Here is a 19645-nt window from a genome sequence, read left to right on the forward strand (position 1 = left end):
ATCAGGACCATGCTTTTGCGATGTGCGAATCCTTCTCACAAATACGCGGTAACCATATCACGCGCAACAGGCCCAGATCACAGCCATGGGATCGGTCGATCATAAACTTCAAGACAAGAAGACCAGAGTGAAGTTGATTCCTTGCCCGATTTCTACAGAGTACAGTGGAATGTGGAGTTCAAGACAAACACACTGAAACTACAACAGACTTGGACCTGGTTACTACAAGATGGTTGATTGTGAACATTCTTGACAGGTATTCTAATCTAACTTCTGTCTGCTCCCTCAAGGTGAGCAAGTTGCCGGCACAAGGTCAAAAAACACAGTTTTATCCACAATTCAAGCATTTGTTACCCAATGCTGCCACGATGACCAAATATCAAGCTTTTCAGCTTGCTTGACAGGTATTCTTGATAGCCTAATACTCTACATACTGTATTAAGCCTTATTCAGGCGATTACCCTGGGTGCTTAATGTGACGTTTCAGGGGGTGATTAATTCTAGAGCCCTGTATCTTTTCCAGCGTGCTCTCGACTTGAAGCGTTTGTCGTTTTCACAATGATGGCCCCATTACCTAGTTTACTTGGCATAATACCCAAATTATACCACCTTGAAAAATCAGGTTCCCAGCTGGTCCTCTCCACCAAGCTTGAGCAAAATATTTCGTCCAAGTGACTCGATCAAGAATTATTCAATGCTGCGTGCAGCGGCCGGGGGCAGAACTTCTCATTTCTTTGGCGGGCCGAAGATAACCAGCGCCACACTGGATGCATGCGACACCGAACCAATGTTGACGATGACGATGATGATGATTGCGATACGAATTGGTGCCTGGGAGTGAACGAAAAGAGGCCATGACGTCTTGTACCTATATACGGCAAATGATTTAACTCCAAACACCAGTGCACCCGCGAACCTAGTTACATCTTATCCCATGATCGTTTCCCAGCCGTTCTCGATCATAATGTCAATCCAAAAGACCGAATCTTGAGCATCTTCTGAACATTCTGCACCAGGAATGACAGCAGACAGGGCATCCATCTTCTTCCAGATTTCCTTGACGACGGATATGCACTGCCTATGCGGCTTTGGCGCGAGAAGATGAGCCAACTGCTCCAGGCGTCCTAAAACCATACCGCGGGCGCGCAAGACCTCGACGGCCTTTAGAGATACCGCGGGCACAAAGTCGAGATTTTCACCGCATTGTGGCTTGAGCCCTGCAGCTATGCTGCCCTCGGGGGTTTTGGATTGCGGCACGCGTAGTTCACTCCCGCAAGCGACGAGCAAGAATGGTTGGAACGCGCGCGTTCCAGACTCAACGGGGATGTGACGGAATATCTCCAAGATATTCAGGGCAAATATGGTAAGCCAACTGCCCAGATCCTGCCGTGCCGGGTTGTGTGGCAGGTATCCTCGCTCGTTGTCCCAAGGGGTCGTGTGATGACCTAACTTTTCGAAGAATGGCCGGATGTCAGCGCTCAACTCGCTAGTTGGCGATTGCAGTCGTTGCCAAAGAATGTCGGGAAATATGCGGTAGAGCTGCAAAAGGCCGACCAGTCTGTATATCTGGGCCAAGTTGACCAGATGTTGGACAGGGGTGTTGACGTCCGCCGGGTTGATGATCTGATCTTCGGAGGGCAGCGTTAGCTGTAAGAGACGGCCCTCGAGCTCAAAAGCCTTTATGATGCTGTTTTGTAGTCGGTCTATGTGGCCCTGGGTTATCGTAACTGGCAATCGAGCGTGTTGCCGTTGTGATCGTACGAGGTGACCAATGTCGCAGAGGACTTTTTGCACTTCATGCCCCACGCCAGTCCAAGGATGGGGCGCCTGCATAGTTCCAGAAGGAAGTTGCACCGGTCCCAATCTACTTTATTAGTGAGTGATGAATAGCAGGCATAAGATGCAACTCACAGTGGACCCGCCCACATTTGATAGGATCCCATCCGAAAATCGTCGACGACGTATGAGAGTAGCATCTGCCAGTATATCAAGGACTCGTGGAAGAACCGGTAATTGTTGCTATTCTCCAAAAAGTACGCCCTCGCCGTTGCGCGTTGCATGCGATTCTGGAAAGAGTTGAACAAGGAAACGCCGCTGGCCGTTGGATCGTGCCAGCTGGAAGATGCTCCAATCATCAGGAGCGCCAACAACGACGTCTCATCGCAGTCGTCGTTTCCCATCAGAAGGGCAACAGTTTCACGCCGATATTCCTTTCCTATAGGCCCTAGAGAAGGATAAAGATTCTCCAGGCCTGTTGCGGCCATGCTTTGCATTGCGCAGTAGATGACGCGAGACTGGCTCCAGAGGCGACCAACTAATGATCGGAAGGGGTTCATTCCTCCGTCGTAGACTGAGAAACTCCTGGCAGTCTCTTGGAAGTAAAAGTCGGATAATAGAGTCGTGGAGTCGGTGAGGCTGGCCATTATTGAAGAGGCGAGAGGGGACACGAGGGTTTCTTCGTCATCTTGGGAGAGCTCCATAACCTGCGATGATTTGGGACTCTCTTCGAGAGGAAGGAGGTTGATTTCTCCATCGGATGGTTCTGGCTGAATGCCTTCTTCAAATTCATTGCTCGTTTCTGGGGGGAGCCACGGCATGGACGGGGAATGACTTTGTCCTCCGACGGTCAGTATTTGTTGAGGCCCAGCACTTGGGAAAGCAAAGGTCGCCAAGTCCCCAAGCCAGTCCGAGACATCGAAATTTGGGCCGCCGATTCGACTGTTATGCGACATCAAGTCGTTGGTCGCATCTTCGAGGCTATCCTCGGCGATGGATAGTAGAGTGCCGGGGTCTGTGGGAAGTATTGACGACCTCGATGGACTTAGAAGTTGGGTTTCTTGTTGAGTGGTTTCATCTTCGGAGTGAAACTCGTGTTTTCGGGACCATTTGATGACTTTTTGATATCCTGGACATGGCTTTTTGGCTCTGAGGCAGCGTCCACAAGAGGGCCGTTGCTCATCGCATTTCATCTATAAATGTTGTTAGAGATAGGTGTTATCGACAAAGCAAAAAGAAGAAAGCAAAAAAATCACTTGATTGCAAAATCAACATGCTATATTCATCTAATAATCAAGTGCAAAAGCAAAGATGCGATAATTACAGTACGTACGTGCTGGCCCTTGCATCGTGCACAACCACTTCGAGATCGCGATCCGCGGGGCATTCTGCAGGACCGTCGAATGATGTCATGGGCAAATTCCGAAAGGAGAAGAGGACGGATAGACGGGCGCGATGGGAGGACGAGCCCAGGCAAATACCAACGTCGAATGGCCGGGTTTGTCCAACCCTGGCTTCCTAGATAAGGGGGAGAGAGCAGGGCTGTGGGAGGGGGCAAGGGAGTTGAAGCAGCGAGACCGCAGCAGCGCGAGATAAGGAATTCTGCAGTTGTTGACACGGTCTCGCCCAATGTCGACGACGGCCACGATAATCCCCTGGCTTGTGACTGGCCCGGCTTGTCTCTGGCTGGCCGCTATCGCTTCCCCACAGAATGGCCCAGGATGTGACGGGCGAAGCTATTCCGCTTCAGGTCCGGGTTCCCGGCCGGTCTGAAAGAGTGGGCGGGGGGCCGGGGAAACAATCCCTGAGCTGCGATCGGGTACCCGTACATTGCCTTGCGCCATGTAATGTATCGGTATCGGTATCTTGATGACGCTGGATCGCGGCGGGTGCGCTGCAGGTTTCGAATATAAACGGCGGAGGGGGGCCGGGATTTGCATCTGGGGAAGCACTTTGTTCTTTTGCAACCTCCTCGATTGTCATGTTGCCGTTGCTGGCCTTGCTTCCAGCAGGATAGCACGCTGTATTGTCCTGTACTGCTCTGTAAGATATCATATCTGTTACAACCAACGACATCTCCCCCATTCTTCGGCAAGTCTACCTACGCAATCCTTCCCCGGTCCGTCGCGCTCAGGTCGCTGGCTGGCTCTTCCCCGCACCTACGTACCACCCTGTCTCCGGCTCAATCCTCCGGCTCACGCGTATGATGGTTGACTCGTTGACGGCTGTGTTGATGGCTGTGTAGGCGAGCCGGTTTGTCTGCTGACTTCTAGGTGTCTCGGAGCACCAGCATAGAGGGCCTCTGTGACTGTCTGTTCGAGATGCGAGCTAGAGAGGAGCAGCCAGTCCACGCGGGAATACAAACATAAACCTGCCCAAGTAACGGCTCCTCTCCCTCAGCTTCGTACCGCCTCGCACCATCAAAGGTGGTGGTCACAGCTTTAGACAAGCGACATGCCTGCCGATGGTTCCGATAAGGAGACGGTGAGATGGAAAAAGCCTTTTCCTTCCTTGACCCTGCAGCCAGTACGGAGTAGGCAGATATCTCGTTGTGTGTGGCGAGGAGGCTCCCACGTTTTCTATCTGGTATCGCGTGTTTCAGTGAGGGTGAGGGTGCTATCGTCGACACCCACATCCACACCTCGTTCATACTATGTATGTCTAGTAGACGGCGTGCAACCTGCAACCTGCAACCTGCAACCACAGCCTCAACGGCTGCAAGAGAACCGAAATTAGCTTCAAATCACGGCCCCAAAACACGGCGCCGGAAACACGGTGCCGCGGGCAACAAACCCCGTCCACCGTCCATCCGCGACGGATCCAAGCCTCATCCATGCCGGCGTCTCGGCGATATCTCGCCCTCAAGCGCCAACTGTCTCTCGTCGCCCGGGATTCGTGATTTCGGGGCCCTCACGTGGCCCATGGTCCAAGACGCCAGGTCTCGTTAGTGACATTAGCGCTGCTTTCCCTCGCCCTGGGAAGCAGAGGGCTGGCATCCACGAACCAGTCGTCTGCCGCTTATCAGTGCGACCCAAACCTTTTGACCCCCCTACGGCGGCTGGATCAGGAATGGACTTTGCACGCCGTGCAGCGCGTTTCCCCGCATTTCCAGCGCATCCGATGCCCGAGATCTCTTCGTCCTGGGTCCCCTGAGTCGTTATAAAGCGCCCTCCCATGGCTTGCTCCCTGCGACGCGTAAACATCACCCAAACTCCAGCTATTGACAGACAAACGCGGCTCTGTAAACGGCTTCTTTGCTCGTCTCTATTAATATACACGCTATTTCGTCTTCGTCGTCTTGTCCGCCATCGCCGCCTCGTAAAAATCTAGCCCTCCCAGTCCCACACCCACCGCCCCAAAGTCCCGTCCCAGGGCCCAATAATGGTCGCCAAACGACACTCCAAAGTCGACGACAGCCTCACTGCATTCAAGCCGCGGGCTGGCACCAACCCCCGATCGCGGGCGGGGTGTCTGACCTGCAAGGCCAAACACGTATGGCCATGGCCCTCTCCTCTGCTCCTGCTTGGTCGCTCGCCGTGACCGCCGCTGACTCTGCTCAAGACAAAATGCGACGAGACGAGGCCCGAATGCCTCCGGTGCACGCGCAAGGGCATCAAGTGCGGCGGCTACTGGCGGGAGTTCAAGTGGTCCTTCAAGCATCAGCCGGGCTCCAAGGACGCAGCGGTTGAAGGCCCCGATGCAAATCCCGATGAAAATCCCGCAGAGGGTGTGTTTCTTATCACGGAGCAGGGCGCGCCAGCCTCACTTCCTCGGCGGCCCCGTGATAGTGAATCTTTCTCGCCCGATAACACCTTAGCGTCAGTTTCAAGTGCAACAGACAACGAGAACAGCGAGGCCATCATTATCCCCGTCTCGGGAGGCTCCGGAGAGTCCGTCAGCCCCCGCCAGAAGACTGCGCGCCGGACATCCGTCCCACGGCCCGCTTCAAGGAGAGCGTCATCCTCGCGGTTCTGCCGAGACGCGGAGCACGATGTATCCACATCCAGCCTCATAACCTCGGACCGGTTTCCCGGGGGACCCACGTTTGTGCCAGCCTCCATCACGGACACTTCGTCGCTGCTCATAAGCAACTGGTTCGAACAGGTTTGTCCCGCTTGGTCGGGCTTCGACTCGGCTGCAAACCTCAATCGACGACTCGCCACAGAGCTGTGGCACGAGTCTCGTTCCGTCTTCAGCTCGCTCCAGAGCATGTCGGCCGCCTTCTTGTCCACACGGCTTCCGCACATGCGGCTGCCCGCCGTCAGATTCATGCAAACCGCAACCGAGTCCATCCAAGCCGAGGTCAAGGCAATCCGGGGCCGCGTTCACCTGGATACCATCCCCACTGGTCTTCTTTTCTCCTTGTTTTGCCTGGGCACCACTGTCTGCTGGATAGACGCGGCCCAGCTAGGCCTGCCCTTCTTCCGGGAGGCTAGATTGCTCCTGGACCGGTTGAACAGACGGCTGCCAGCTTTGTACGAGAAGGATGCCGAACTCTTGACCTTTTTCAACAAGAGCTTGACGTACTGTGAGATGCTTCTTGCAGTAGTAAGCGACGGCGAGCCCTCAACCAGGATTGATAATATGCAGACACAAGCCAGCATGGGAAAGGCCGGACCCGAACAACAGGTGAAGATGATCGACGTCTGCAGCCCGCACCCGTGGACCGGTATTTCAACACCCACCTCCCGCCTCTTCGCCCAGTCGATGCGGCTATGCCGAAGCTTTCGCCACAATATCAGGCAACAGAGACACTCGGGGAGGGATTTCCAAACTGCGTTGCTGGAGATACAAGAGGCGCAGAGCCTGGAGGAGCAACTGCTTGGACTCGAGTTCCCGTCGATACTCAATACGAATGACACCGGCGACCACCTAACACCCTATCTTCACCTGGCCAAGATTGCCGAAGCCTACCAGCTGGCATCGTTGCTACAGCTTTACCAGACGTTCCCCGATTTGGTCTCGCTACGACTGCCGATTAACTCTGCTATTTCGAGTGGCGGGCAGATTTCATGGGAGGAATGGATCATCCCTCTCAGTCTTCGCCTGGTCAGGGTTCTGGAGCACATTCCCCCATCGTCCGGGAGCCGTGCCATCCAGCCACTACTATATATTTCGGCGAGCACAGGACTCCGATACGACACCAAGGCTTCCATGGACACCCTTGATCTTGGGTGGAATCTAGACATGGAATCAATGGAGGTGCCATTCCAGCCTAGTTACGACGATGGCAGCAGCCCTCTCGATATTGAGCCAATCGACGCCTCCCAGATGACAGCAATGGGGCCGGCCTTGATATCACGAATGTCACTCGATATTAGCAACGCACGGCATTTCATCACGGGCCGGCTCAGCATGTTGGAAAATAGCCTACCGCCGAAGCCCATCATCATGGCCAAAACGCTTATTCAAGCGGTTTGGGACGCGTATGATAGCGAAATGCCGGGATCAACCACAGTTCACTGGGTTGACGTAATGGAAGACAATAATTTGCGTACCATGTTTGGATGACGCCCTGGTTGAAAAGAATTGTTTTAGCGTTGTCAAATTGAATCTTCATGAACACTACATTTGACAATTGGCCTTTTTCGCGACTTTTTAATCTCACGATGAAGCGAACAATGACGTATTAGCAATTTTTTTGTATTGCTATCTCGGAAAGCTAGTATATGCCCGATTCCTGAACCATTTCCATTGATTGAATTATCCATCTATTCCCATCCCTTATCCCCAGATGCATAGGTCATAACATTTAGAAGTCGCTCTCCTTTCGCTGGCCGACGTAGAACGCCAGGCCGTAGTCGGTAGTGGTGAAGGTAATGGTGGCGCCGGCGGGGAAGTAAAAGACATCGCCCTTGGTGGCGGTAACGCTCTGGCCAGTCTCGTCGGAGATGGTGTAGTCGCCCTCGAGGATGATCTTCATCTCGTCGTACTTGTAGGTGTAGGTCAGGGGCTCGCCCTTCTTGAGGCGGAAGAGGCCGGCCGAGATGGGCTTCTCGGGGTTGGTCTTGTCGCTGGAGAAGACGTCGCCGAGGAAGGCGTTGTCGCCAGCGAGGAGAGGGATCTGGAAGTCGGCCTGGGCCTTGGGGTGGTACTTCATAGCGGTGGCCATTGTGTAGGTTTGGTGGTTGTTTTTGGTGGAAAATGGTGAGTATTGGAGTAAACCTTGAGATGGATGATGGTAAAGAGTTTGAGATTGGATGATGAGAACTTGGTATGAATCGTGGCGACATTCACTCTCATATACTCATCCCTTGGACCTGTAAGCAGGAAGTCTTACCCGAGGCTTACTGTGACAACTTGGACACAATCCAATCGAGAATCTAATCGCTATCCCGCACGTCAGCTTAGCATCGCATTTCGATTCCCATTTCCGACAAGGTTCCCGGCCCTCATCGGATTTCCGAGACGAGCCTAGCCCGCCTGTCGCCGCCAACTACCGACGGTTAGCGGCGCGATGATCGTGACCCCCCCGCAGCGTCACTTATCGCGTTGCGTTCCCTATCTTGGAGATGGTTGCCGGTCCGTATCGCGAGAAACTGCGGGGTAAAACGACCTCGCGAGATGCGGCATGTATTGAGGGATGGGACCAATCGGGACTTGCCAATCGTCTATCTTGTCCGAGAGGAGCATAAGCCGGATGTGGCAAGGGAGATAGGGAAGGTGTCGAGCGAGGTAGATTGCTCCAGATGCAGCGCGGGCTTGGCCGGACGATTAAGAAGAAACCAATCGTCGATTGGCAAATGTCGTGATTAATAACTACCGCCTTAGCCACAAGATTTGAATCGCTTAACCAAATGAAACAAGCCGGTTCTTTCTCAGGTTGCCATCATTGATTCCAACTCATACGGCTTCTGCCATTTGATAACATTCTACTCCATTCCTCTACCTCTGACTGGCTCATGATGGACTTCTTCGTAGCCTCGGTCCCACACGTGGGCGTCGTTGTGCCCGCCATGGTGCTGATCATCATGTCCGGCGTCTTGTACTACCTGCGTCTACCCAGCAGCTTTCTGCGACGCATCACTGGGAACTCAAAGACGAAAAAGGTCAACGTCCCTTATCCCGCGAGCAAGCAGCCGGAGGCGTTCAAAACTCCGGTCCCGACACCGTTCCCCAACTGGTCGATCGAGACGACCAAGCCGATGCCTTATCGCGCGTTCCGATACGGACCCAAGTACAATGTCACCATGGGCCTTCGATCTATCCAGCCCGAGCAGTGGATTGAGCTCGACAATCAGTTCCCCAAGTACCACGCCGAGAAGAAGGCCCGAATCGCAGACCGAGGCCGTAAATGTGTCGACACCCACCCGGACGCTTATCCCGCAGCCATGGAGCTTCTCCAAGAGTTGGTCGATTACCTCCCCGGTCGATACCCTACATTGTTCAAGAGGACTGCGGTTGGCATTGACAACATCTGGTCTGGAGAGTCTTTCAACATCGTCGAGTCTCCGCTCGCCGAGGACCCCATGGCAATCTGTGCCCGCCTTGTGCAGGATGACTTGGCTCTGATGATTGAGCGACCAGATGGACAATACTACTTGCTCGCCGGTGCTATTCTCTTGGCAGGCTTCTGGAGGTTGTCGGACAAGTACGGCATGACGTTGTCGGACATTCACTACTCGGGCGACGTGCCTCATTACAAGGAGAAGTTGGAGACTGGCATGCTCAAGTTTTTCAAGCGCCTCAAGTGCGACACCTTCTTCACCCGCAACAACTACTTCATCCAAGTAGATGACTCTTTGTCCTGGAGCTGGAGTATCGGCAGCGAGGATGGCGAGACCGTCAGCTGGAGCACTGCCCAACGGGACAAGCCCGTCGAAAACCACTGGTTCCGCTCTGAGAGACAATCCCTCCGCAGACTGCCCAAGACCGGCGCCGTCTGCTTCACGGTTCGCACGTACTTCCTGCCTGTCACCGAGATGGCCCAGGAGGACTACGTGCCGGGTAGACTGGCGAGTGCTGTCCGCAGCTGGGATGGGCCGGTCTCTGTTTACAAGGGCAAGGAGAAGTACGGCAATGTCCTGCTTGACTACCTCGACAAGGAGCACGAGAAGCAAGTTGAGAACGGGTTGAAGCTGGAGGAGGAGGATGAAGTGAGAAAGTACCCGTGGTAATGATGCGACGTGAATAAGTAGTTACGAATTCCCTTTAGCGGTGGAGTCTATTTCTTTTGTACCTTCATCATACCTCTGAATCCCGACAGACTGTGCGGATAGGTGTCTGTGGAGCATTGGGACGATCCTTGGCCCGTCGTCATTCTACTCCTCGCGAAGCGAAATGGATATGGACGGAGTAAAAATCTGTTTAGTATCAATACCAACATTCAGCTTTGCATCATAAATAAATGTCCGCCGACCGTCTTCTCGAGGATATGCTAGCTGCCTGCTCCAAAAGTAGAGACGCTCCACAAGTTCTGGACACAGATTGACTAGTCCTCTACTGCATTACTTTATTAGGAATACTATGTATTTGTTAATCAACCCCAGGATAGACGTCAGCATTGAATGATGTAGCTCAGGGTATGACAGGGTTTTGCTATTCGCACATACCTACCTATGACTATTTGGACACGTAATGACCATCTTAATCCTAAAAGAGCAGGTAAGAAAATATCCTTTTCAAGACTAATTCTCAAATTAGTCTTTCACGGTATTATTAAAAATCTTTTTTATCAGGTATAATTTAACAAGGATAGCAAGCATTCACTACCCAGACATTTGACTACGTTACACATATAGTAGGTAGGCATCTTAGCCCAGCGGCGCTTTAATAAAGAAGCTTGTACCGGGTGCGAATAGCAATACTCTTTTCAAGTGTCATAATACCAGATAATGCTAGGATGGGCTAAATTCTCACTCGACCTCTCGCTACCCTACACTGTCGATGTAGATCTGGTGAAACCTAACCCTCCCACAGTCTACAAATGCCCTCAATTCAACAACATCGGTCTTTCTTCATTCTACAATATAATCAATCTTGAATCAGCATCTCATGACGTGATTTGAGCCACATACAATATGATACGGCCGCGCTCATTTATAATCATGATGTAGAGATTTCCCTTGCTAACAGCTGTTCAACTCAATAACCCCATGCCCGGAGCTCCTCAGCTCTCCTCCGGCAATCCAACCATCCTCAAGGAGTCCTTCCACAGTCTAGCCTCTTCCTTGGCATTGTAAGTGTGGCTCACATATGATCCTTTGGCAGGCACACCGTCATCTTCACCACGCTCCGCCTCAGCGCAATCGTTGAGGTAAACACCCCCGCGACCTTCCCACTCGTTGCCAATCGCAGCCCAAATCGTAGTCGCAGCTCCTTGCTCCGTAGATTTGATCACGGGGCCTAAATCTAGACTCATCTTTTCCACCACCTCTGCGGGGATGTACTTGACTAGGCCAGTGCCAATGACCCCGGGATGGAGACTTGTTGCGTGGAGCCCCAGACGACCGTAGTCGCGCTCGATCTGGTTGGCCATGTAGATGTTGGCCGTCTTCGAGCGCGCGTAGGCCATCCAAGGCACATATGTTGACCTTTGGAAATTGTAATCGTCCGAGTCGCCGATAGGGCTGATTCGATGAGCTGCGGCGGAGACTACGACAACCCGGGAATGGAAGTCGGGTGTAGTCGCTTTGAGCAGCGCTGGCTTCAGCAATTCGAAGAGGAGGAAATGAGAAAGGTGATTCACGGCGAATTGAGACTCGTAGCCATCTTTGCTCAGCTGAAGATCGGGGACAGCCATGATTCCAGCGTTGTTGACGAGGATGTTGACCTTGTCCGTCTTGGCCAGTATGATCTTTGCGGCGACTCGAACGCTCTCAAGCGAATTCTGGTCCATCTCGACAAGTTCCATCTTGTCCTCTTGCCATATACCAGCCAGGGCAGTCTTTGCCTTGGCCAAGTCCCTGGCGGTAAGGATGAGCCTTGCACCGGTCGCTGCGAGTGCTCGGGATGTCTCAATACCGAGGCCGGACGAAACTCCAGTAACGACGGCCGCTTTCCCAACCAGTTTGCCTTCCATGTCGTTGTCGCTGACAATTTGGAGAGCTGTAGGACGAGAATCGCCAGGACCCTGAGGGTTTGCATGGGCGGCGGCGTAGCGAGACATTGTAATTGATTGGAAATTCCGAGTTGATCAAGGTACGAACGAAGAAGAGGTGTGCTGTGCTGATGAGAATAAAAAGGCAATGAAGAGAGAGGAAGCTTTCCATTTTATACTGGATGTTCCGCCCATTCAATGCTGCCATGTTCTTCACTTGACCCCTTCTCAGCACACAGATCGCAGTGGGTCTGGTAAACTCCCGCCTTACCGGAGGTTGTCGGCCATAACGGAGTAACGAGAGGCGACGCTTCGTGCTTGGCCTGACATTTTTACCAATTCGGGGTTAGTTCGATCTAGGCGACTGATCACTCCACAATGACGAAAATAGCGAGGTGCCCATTTAACCTGACAATTTCGCCTCTTTCTGACTAGCAACTGCACACGTTCTGTTCCTACGAGGCAATCTTTGGCATCTTGACAAAGCGTCATTCGACGTCTCCCTTCTCGGCTTGAAAGTTCACCCTTTGTGCCGCCCTTGACGGATTTATCCTGCCATGCCGCTCCCTATGTCCGATTCAACATGTCTGCATGCTCCAGCAACGGATGCCGACGCTGCCGATACAACGGATGCCGGGGTTGCGGATACAACGAATCCCGACGAGAAATCACGGAAGAGACTCCAGAATCGGGTGTATCAAAGGACGCACAGTAAGTCTGATTGGCGAAGAGGGACACTTTGTTTGGGGTTTCTTATAGCACACCAGCTTGCTGACTCGTTGACAGGGGCCCGCATGAAGAACTCTGGCCCTGGTTCCAAAAAACGGCAGCGTCCATACGAAACTGATCGTTGGAGACTTGATGAAGTTGAAAATACTCCATCAGCTGCTTCGTTACCAGACTCAGTGACCCGTTGCGTGGACAATAGCATCAGAATCAGAGCCAGCAAGGTCAACAACAGCTGCTTCACTTCAAGGCTTGACGTGACACTCCAGACACTAGGAGAGGATGAGGTCGAGGTATATGGCCGACAGCTGCAAGTACTTTCCGTCTCGGTTGGGACAGAACCGTGCTTGTGGCCGCCGCCGCCACCTCTTGCGGATCATTTGTTGCACCTGGTCAATTACAACGTGTTTAGGGGATTCTTCACGAACAAGGCTGCTCTTTCGCGAGTCACTACACATATCATCCAGAGCCCTGACCGGAGCCACGTGGTGGACATTATGAAGACGCTACCGTGCCAAACCATAATCGTACCAACAGGGTCCAACATCCCTCGGCATCTCATTCCGACGGCACTGCAAACGCAGAAACCGCACGCTACGTGGATTGATTTTATCCCTTTCCCCAAGATACGAGATAATCTGATAGCGCAAGAGGACCGATTCGACCACCTGGACTTTATGGAGGACGTTGTTGGCGATGTACTCCAGAAATTATTGTTTTCAAACCGAAAATCAACAGTGGAGCCTCAAGGTTCTAGCCACTTGGTACCAAGCAAAGGCCTTGACGATGGAATGACGGCAAACCGAAAAGGGCTCGTCCTGTGGGGAGAACCGCACAATCCAGAAAACTGGGAGGCCACGCCTGAGTTCTTGCGGAAATGGGGGTGGACTGTAGATGGGTGTGATGAGTTGATAAAGTCCAGTAATCATTGGAGGATGCTGAGAGGGGAAGAGATGATGCAGTTTTCGACGTGAGAGCGATATAAAGAATGAGACAAATTACTGCTTCAAGTCAATGTCGTCTGAAGAGATGGTTTTGGATTTCGCCTCCCAGATTAGATGGTGGCAAAAGACGGGACGGGACGAACAGCCAACCCCACTTCATTGAGCCGCATTGTTTGTCATTTCAAGCCGCATCAAATTCAAGCAATCTTTCAGACTCAACTCTGAGCCATGAGGTGCAGCAAATTCCAGAACTTGTACGAAAATGACGCCGGAAAACAGGGTTGCAATCGTAGGGACAGGGATGCAGGTCGCCGACAAGCGGTGTGATTTCCACAACTGCGACCAGGTGAGAGCGGCATCGGTACGACGGCTCCCACCAGCCAAATCTCCCCGCGCTTACAACCTGTGTTGGCGAGGCTTCTGGTACATACGACCATAGCTCTTAGAAAATACGGGATCCCGTCCGCTCTCCCTTAGTCAAGCTGAGAAGCGGTGAATTAGTACTCGGGTCGGTGACGACCGGGGAATCCTCACTGTTGTATGTTCTTTTTGCCATTTCTTCCTGTTGTTTGTTGGCGATGAAAGTGGTGGTCGCTGGAAACGCAGGCGTCGGTCGTGTATCGCCTCGGTGAGGAATGAACGTAGCTCGAGATAAGCTTCAATCGAGCTTGGGCAAACTAAAGACGCCACGGGCTGCGGGTGTTCAGCTTCCACGTCTTCTTCTCATGTGGTAATGGATTCAGCTTCGTCTTATCGACGGCGAATTTGAAGGCGACGGCCGGCGATGATTGTGTCGAGGGAACTTCTCATCCCCCCCACATCTGGAGGCCTGGATGCGAAAAGCCACTGTGGGTGTGGCAGCCCAGCCGATCAGCGAGCTGGAGATGTGTAACGCGAAGGGCTGGGCCATGATAGAGACGAGCTGGATTGGATTGATTACCTCAAGCTTGTTAGTCATTTTGCAACGCAGAAAAAAAAACCTGTTGTCAATCAACCGGCGGCGCATATCCGGACAAGTCAGTATTATACAACCAGCGCGACGGCGACCCCATCGTTCGCGGGGCCTTTATCTCCGCGGTCGCAAGCCCGGCGGGGGGACTTCTACTACCAAGCTACGTAGTAATCGCCCGCGCGCCGGCACTTCCCCACGATTCCCCAGCGCCAGTGCGACGCGCGCCGCCAATGAGGTTACACGCAAGCATCGCCCGGCGGGGATTGCGCCGGCGGCCAGCGAGTCCCACGTAGCCTAATAAGGCGTGGCCTAATAAGGCGTGGAGGGAGGGAACCATGTCCCACAGCTAAGGAGTGGATGGAGCTATGTCCCACGTAGCTAGGGCCCTGCAGGGCAATGCTAGAACGCTCACACGCCATTGGGGACTCCGTTATCTCTGCGGTCGGACGGTGCAACAAGAAACTTCGGTGTCATGGTTCGGCGCGGCGGGGCAGCGCTGTGATAAGGCGGCGCCGGCTTGTGTGTAATGGAATGGCAGACGCAGACGGCACCACGGCTTATCACGACGCATGCGACGATCCTTTGTGAAAAATTTCAATTGCTACTCTACAGCACAGAAACAATTTTATACTTAAGCTCCGCCAAGATCCGGGGGCGACCTTGGCTGTTGCTCTGTGCTCCTCAGTCCCACTTGGCCCATCATCGCATCCACCATCTCCATCTCCATCACCAACGAACCGCACTTACACGCCCACTCGCGCGCATTGGCAATCCCGCCACAACCGTCTATCCACCATGGGGGCCACAGTCGCATTGGACCAGAGCTACGGCTACGGCATCGTGCTGGGCCTTGGCTTTGCCTTTGCCTTTGGTAGGCCAATTGCGACCCATTCTGTTTCCTCGCTAACACCCCGCAGCCATGATCCTGGTCACCTTCATCCTGCGCCGCTACAACTCGGAGCTGCAGACGTCGGAGCACTTCACCACGGCCGGCCGCACCGTCAAGTCGGGCCTCGTCGGCTCGGCCGTCGTCTCTTCGTGGACCTGGGCCGCGACTCTATTGCAATCCTCCGGCGTGTGCTATCGCTACGGCGTCAGCGGGCCGTTCTGGTATGCGTCGGGCGCCACCGTCCAGATCCTGCTGTTCGCGACGCTCGCCATTGAGCTCAAGCGCCGCGCGCCCAACGCCCACACCTTCCTCGAAGTCATCCGGGCGCGCTACGGCACCGTGGCGCATGTTGTGTTTATGGTGTTTGGCCTGGTGACCAATATCCTCGTCTCGCTGATGCTCATCGTCGGCGGCTCGGCCACCGTCTCGGCCTTGACCGGCATGCACACCATCGCCGCCATCTACTTGCTCCCGCTGGGCGTCGTCATGTACACGCTCGTCGGCGGGCTCAAGGCCACCTTCCTGACGGACTGGGCACACACGTTTATCCTGCTCATCATCATCATCATCTTTTCGCTGACCACGTATGCGACGTCCGACACCCTCGGCTCTCCGGCGGCCGTCTACGATGCCCTCGTCGCCGCGTCGGAGCGCCACCCCGTCTCCGGCAATGCGCACGGCAGCTACCTGACGATGCGGTCCAAGGAAGGCGCCATCTTCTTCGTCATCAACATCGTCGGCAACTTCGGCACCGTCTTCCTCGACAATGGCTACTACAACAAGGCCATTGCCGCGTCGCCGGTGCACGCGCTGCCCGGCTATCTGATCGGCGGCCTGTCTTGGTTCGCCATCCCCTGGTTGACCGCTACCACCATGGGACTGGCTGCTCTGTCTCTCGAGGACAACCCTCTCTTCCCGACGTACCCCGATCGCATGCCCGACGAGGCCGTCAGCGCCGGTCTCGTGCTGCCCTACGCCGCTGTCGCTCTCCTCGGCAAGGGCGGTGCCGTGGCGACGCTCCTCATCATCTTCATGGCCGTCACCAGCGCCACGTCGGCCGAGCTGATTGCCGTGTCGTCCATCTTCACCTACGACTTCTACCGCACGTACATCAAGCCCGACGCGCCGGGCAAGCAGCTCATTTACATTTCCCACTGCATCGTCTGCGCGTACGCCCTCTTCATCTCCAGCTTCTCCGTGGGTCTGTGGTACGCCGGCATTTCCATGGGATACCTGTATCTGATGATGGGATGCATTATTTCCTCCGCCGTCCTGCCGGCCACCTTGACATTGACGTGGACCAAGCAAAACAAGTGGGCTGCCAGTCTGTCGCCCATCTTGGGCCTCATCGTCGCTCTTATTGCGTGGCTGGTCACCGCCAAGAAGGAGTGCGGCTCCCTCAACGTCGCCTGCACCGGATCCAACGATGCTATGCTTGCGGGCAATGTTGTTGCTTTACTCTCGCCCATCGTTTTTATCCCCATCCTGACCTACGCCCTGGGCCCCCAAAACTACGACTGGAAGAGCATGATGGATATCCGCAAGGGCGATGATCACGATCTTGCCGCCGCAGCTGGTGTCGATTTGGAGAACACCTCCGATGACAACGCCGAGGCGGTAACCGCACACGCCGAGGAGCAGAGGAAGTTGCTCAGAGCTGGCAAAATTAGCAAGACGACGACAATTGTCATGGTAAGTCAAAACACACAAACCACATCTCCAATGCTAACATCTATTTAGACCATTGCCTTCCTTGTCCTTTGGCCTCTTCCCATGTACGGCACCGCCTACATATTTTCCAAGCCCTTCTTCACTGGTTGGGTTAGTGTTGGAATCATCTGGATTTTCTGCTCCTTCATCGCCGTCGGCCTGTTCCCCGTCTTCGAGGGCCGCAAGACTCTCGTGCGCACTGCCAAGTACATCTATCTTGATTTGACTGGTTCTCGGTCCTTCAAGACCGGTGGCACAACCGTTCACGAGGCAGAGGGGTCTGCAGCAAGTGGACAGGTCACCCCGAAGGTTGAAGAGAAGGGAGAATAAGATTGGTTGAAGGAGTAAATAGTCGATACCCAATGTCGTATATGGACACACTCGTTTTTAGTTGATGTTTTGGTAGTAATATATTACTACATGAACGCCCGCATCTAAGAAATTTCGATGCATACCTTCCCCTGGTGCTTACCCGACCACTGATACTCATAGGCCTCCCTGACCTGGTCCAGAGTAAAGACTGTAGGGTCAACCACAGGACGCAATTTGTCCAGGTTGGCCTGGATGGCTTGGCACATCTCCTCCATCTGGACCCGATTACCAACCCACACGCCACGAGCTGTGCACAGATTAATCCAACACTCGAGTAGACCAGGCTGTTCCTTGACCTCGCCCCCGACGGAGCCAATGATGCTGATGGTGCCGTCGAGTTTGAGACAGGCGATACTCTGCTTCATCGAGGTGCCAGCAACCTCGACCACGAGGTCAACACCAACTCCCCCCGTCAGCTTCTTGGCAACGGGGCCCCAATCGGCGGTCTCGCGATAGTTGATAATATGGTCAGCGCCTAGTTTCTCTAGAAGCTTGCCTTTCTCGGTGGAGCTTGTCGTGGCAATGACCCTCGCGCCGACGGCTTTGGCGAACTGGATGGCGAAGACGCTAACTCCTCCAGTTCCCTGAGTGAGCACCCATTGGCCCGCAGCAAGGCTTTTTCCAGCCAACCCAAAAAGAGCATTCCAGGCAGTCAATCCAGCGCAGCTAAGAGTTGCGGCTTCGGTGAAGCTCAAGCCCTTGGGCATCGCCACGAGGCCCTGCTCGTCGAAAGCGCCAACAGACCGCAGGGTGCCATCAACGGAGCCGCCAAGTCCGTATTTCAGGGAGTGAGGATTCATAGACCCTCCAATGTGCTGTGGGTTGATTATTGTGACCACGTTGTCGCCTGGTTGGAACCGAGTAACGTGTTTACCGACGGCCAGGACGGTTCCAGCTCCATCGGATCCAGGAACGACATTGGGTTTGAGGGCCCAGGGGTACTTTCCGTGTGGTATGATGAGGTCGCGATACTAATTTATCTTTAGTGAAAGCGGGAACGAATAGAGGCTGAGATGTACATTGATAGAGGCTCCTCGGACTGGAACCACGATTAGCTACGCTGCAGATGACGGCTTTTCCGTTGAAGAACTGGGAACTTACTTTTGATCAAGACTTGGTTATCGCCAAGTTCCGGTATAGGTTGCTCAGAATATTCGAGCGAATCAAACCCGTTATGGCCTACAACGCGCCACTGCTTGGTGGTCTTGGGAATCGATTGAGACATTGCCGGAATGCTATTGGAAATGATGTGGGACCACGATAAGGGCAATAGTCCATATAATTTACTGAGGTTTGCGTAGTACATAACTCTCAATATGGTAGTTAACCTGTTTTTATTTTATTTGGCTTATTTTTGCCGCATTGATTTGTAAGATCTTTGCAGTGTTGATTCATAAGTCATAACGTTATGCACCGACCCACTGAGCACATGGGCCAAAGTAGCATACCTACCCGCCCTCGCGATATTTAGAAACATGCGTGCTGATCTATTTCGGAACTCCGCACGTCCTCAATCCGCATTAATAATAGACGAGTGCAGGCCTAGTGCGGTCATTGACTCGTATGATCGACCACTGTGAACACTCCTCGATCAAACAGATAAGCGAGCGCGCAAAACAGCTGCCCCTATTGATTTCGAAACTCCAAGGTTGACCACTAAATTCAACGGGGCATAGAAGTTGGGGCTCAGAGAAACAAGACTAACGCTTTTACAACACAGTGGGAAACACGAAGTTTGCACCTGAATACTTTTACCGTGAGAGCTTGACTAAATATAGTAGGATGGTATGATGCCTTATATTAAGAGGTTAGGGTGCCCTAATACACACATACCCAGAGGGGGGACTAGACGCTTGACAGTATAAAAAAAAAACAATAATAGTATTAATAATACAGGCTATATATCTAGTCTATTTAAAGATTAATAGTATACTCAGAGACTATTGTTCCTAGTCCAACTCGGTACCCTTCCCAATACCTTAAACAATGCTTTATATGAGGTATAATTTTGCATAAAAAGGAAAAAAAAGAAAATGAAGGTAATAAAATAGACAAATAAAATACAGCGAAATAAAACCCTTTACCCTAATCTTGATCTGAAACTTTATAGTAATGAACTAAGCCCTAGTATAGACCAGTGTATTGTACAAGTAACTTAGGTCGGGTGTACCCTTTGTGCATCCTGATGTAAAAAAGCAGTGTCCGAGTCATATTAGAAAATATTATGACATTAGTCA

General features: G+C 53.0%; 8 protein-coding genes across 8 annotated transcripts; 4 read left to right on the forward strand and 4 right to left on the reverse strand.

Annotated features, from left to right (window-relative positions):
* Positions 1-875: 875 nt before the first annotated feature.
* On the reverse strand, positions 876-3163 carry BGZ61DRAFT_393190 (uncharacterized protein; the record flags this gene model as incomplete). Its single annotated transcript, XM_046242865.1, has 3 exons — positions 876-1864; positions 1927-2969; positions 3110-3163. 3 exons carry the CDS (start codon positions 3161-3163, stop codon positions 928-930), a joined length of 2034 nt encoding a protein of 677 aa, XP_046102863.1. The 3' UTR covers positions 876-927.
* Positions 3164-5124: 1961 nt separating this feature from the next.
* On the forward strand, positions 5125-7345 carry BGZ61DRAFT_589634 (fungal-specific transcription factor domain-containing protein). Its single transcript, XM_046256588.1, has 2 exons — positions 5125-5268; positions 5338-7345. The coding sequence occupies exons 1-2, from the start codon at positions 5158-5160 to the stop codon at positions 7285-7287; spliced, it is 2061 nt and encodes a 686-aa protein (XP_046102864.1). The 5' UTR covers positions 5125-5157; the 3' UTR covers positions 7288-7345.
* A 183-nt stretch (positions 7346-7528) lies between these two features.
* On the reverse strand, positions 7529-7888 carry BGZ61DRAFT_423067 (RmlC-like cupin domain-containing protein; the record flags this gene model as incomplete). The annotated part of the gene is made up of 1 exon (XM_046243549.1): positions 7529-7888. One exon carries the CDS (start codon positions 7886-7888, stop codon positions 7529-7531), a length of 360 nt encoding a protein of 119 aa, XP_046102865.1.
* Positions 7889-8747: 859 nt separating this feature from the next.
* On the forward strand, positions 8748-9893 carry BGZ61DRAFT_355346 (uncharacterized protein; the record flags this gene model as incomplete). Its single annotated transcript, XM_046240699.1, has 1 exon — positions 8748-9893. One exon carries the CDS (start codon positions 8748-8750, stop codon positions 9891-9893), a length of 1146 nt encoding a protein of 381 aa, XP_046102866.1.
* Positions 9894-10651: 758 nt separating this feature from the next.
* On the reverse strand, positions 10652-11917 carry BGZ61DRAFT_423069 (uncharacterized protein). Its single transcript, XM_046243550.1, has one exon. The coding sequence runs from the start codon at positions 11882-11884 to the stop codon at positions 10886-10888; it is 999 nt and encodes a 332-aa protein (XP_046102867.1). The 5' UTR covers positions 11885-11917; the 3' UTR covers positions 10652-10885.
* Positions 11918-12372: 455 nt separating this feature from the next.
* Positions 12373-13515, forward strand: BGZ61DRAFT_479583 (uncharacterized protein; the record flags this gene model as incomplete). Its single annotated transcript, XM_046249115.1, has 2 exons — positions 12373-12526; positions 12602-13515. 2 exons carry the CDS (start codon positions 12373-12375, stop codon positions 13513-13515), a joined length of 1068 nt encoding a protein of 355 aa, XP_046102868.1.
* A 1544-nt stretch (positions 13516-15059) lies between these two features.
* Positions 15060-17490, forward strand: BGZ61DRAFT_423074 (Sodium:solute symporter family-domain-containing protein). The gene is made up of 3 exons (XM_046243551.1): positions 15060-15308; positions 15355-17018; positions 17067-17490. Exons 1-3 carry the CDS (start codon positions 15233-15235, stop codon positions 17364-17366), a joined length of 2040 nt encoding a protein of 679 aa, XP_046102869.1. The 5' UTR covers positions 15060-15232; the 3' UTR covers positions 17367-17490.
* On the reverse strand, positions 17471-18633 carry BGZ61DRAFT_355588 (uncharacterized protein; the record flags this gene model as incomplete). The annotated part of the gene is made up of 3 exons (XM_046240714.1): positions 17471-18379; positions 18428-18447; positions 18510-18633. 3 exons carry the CDS (start codon positions 18631-18633, stop codon positions 17471-17473), a joined length of 1053 nt encoding a protein of 350 aa, XP_046102870.1.
* Positions 18634-19645: the final 1012 nt, after the last annotated feature.

The sequence above is a fragment of the Ilyonectria robusta genome (assembly GCF_021365365.1).
Source record: "Ilyonectria robusta strain PMI_751 chromosome Unknown BGZ61scaffold_13, whole genome shotgun sequence".
Lineage (NCBI taxonomy): Eukaryota > Fungi > Ascomycota > Sordariomycetes > Hypocreales > Nectriaceae > Ilyonectria > Ilyonectria robusta.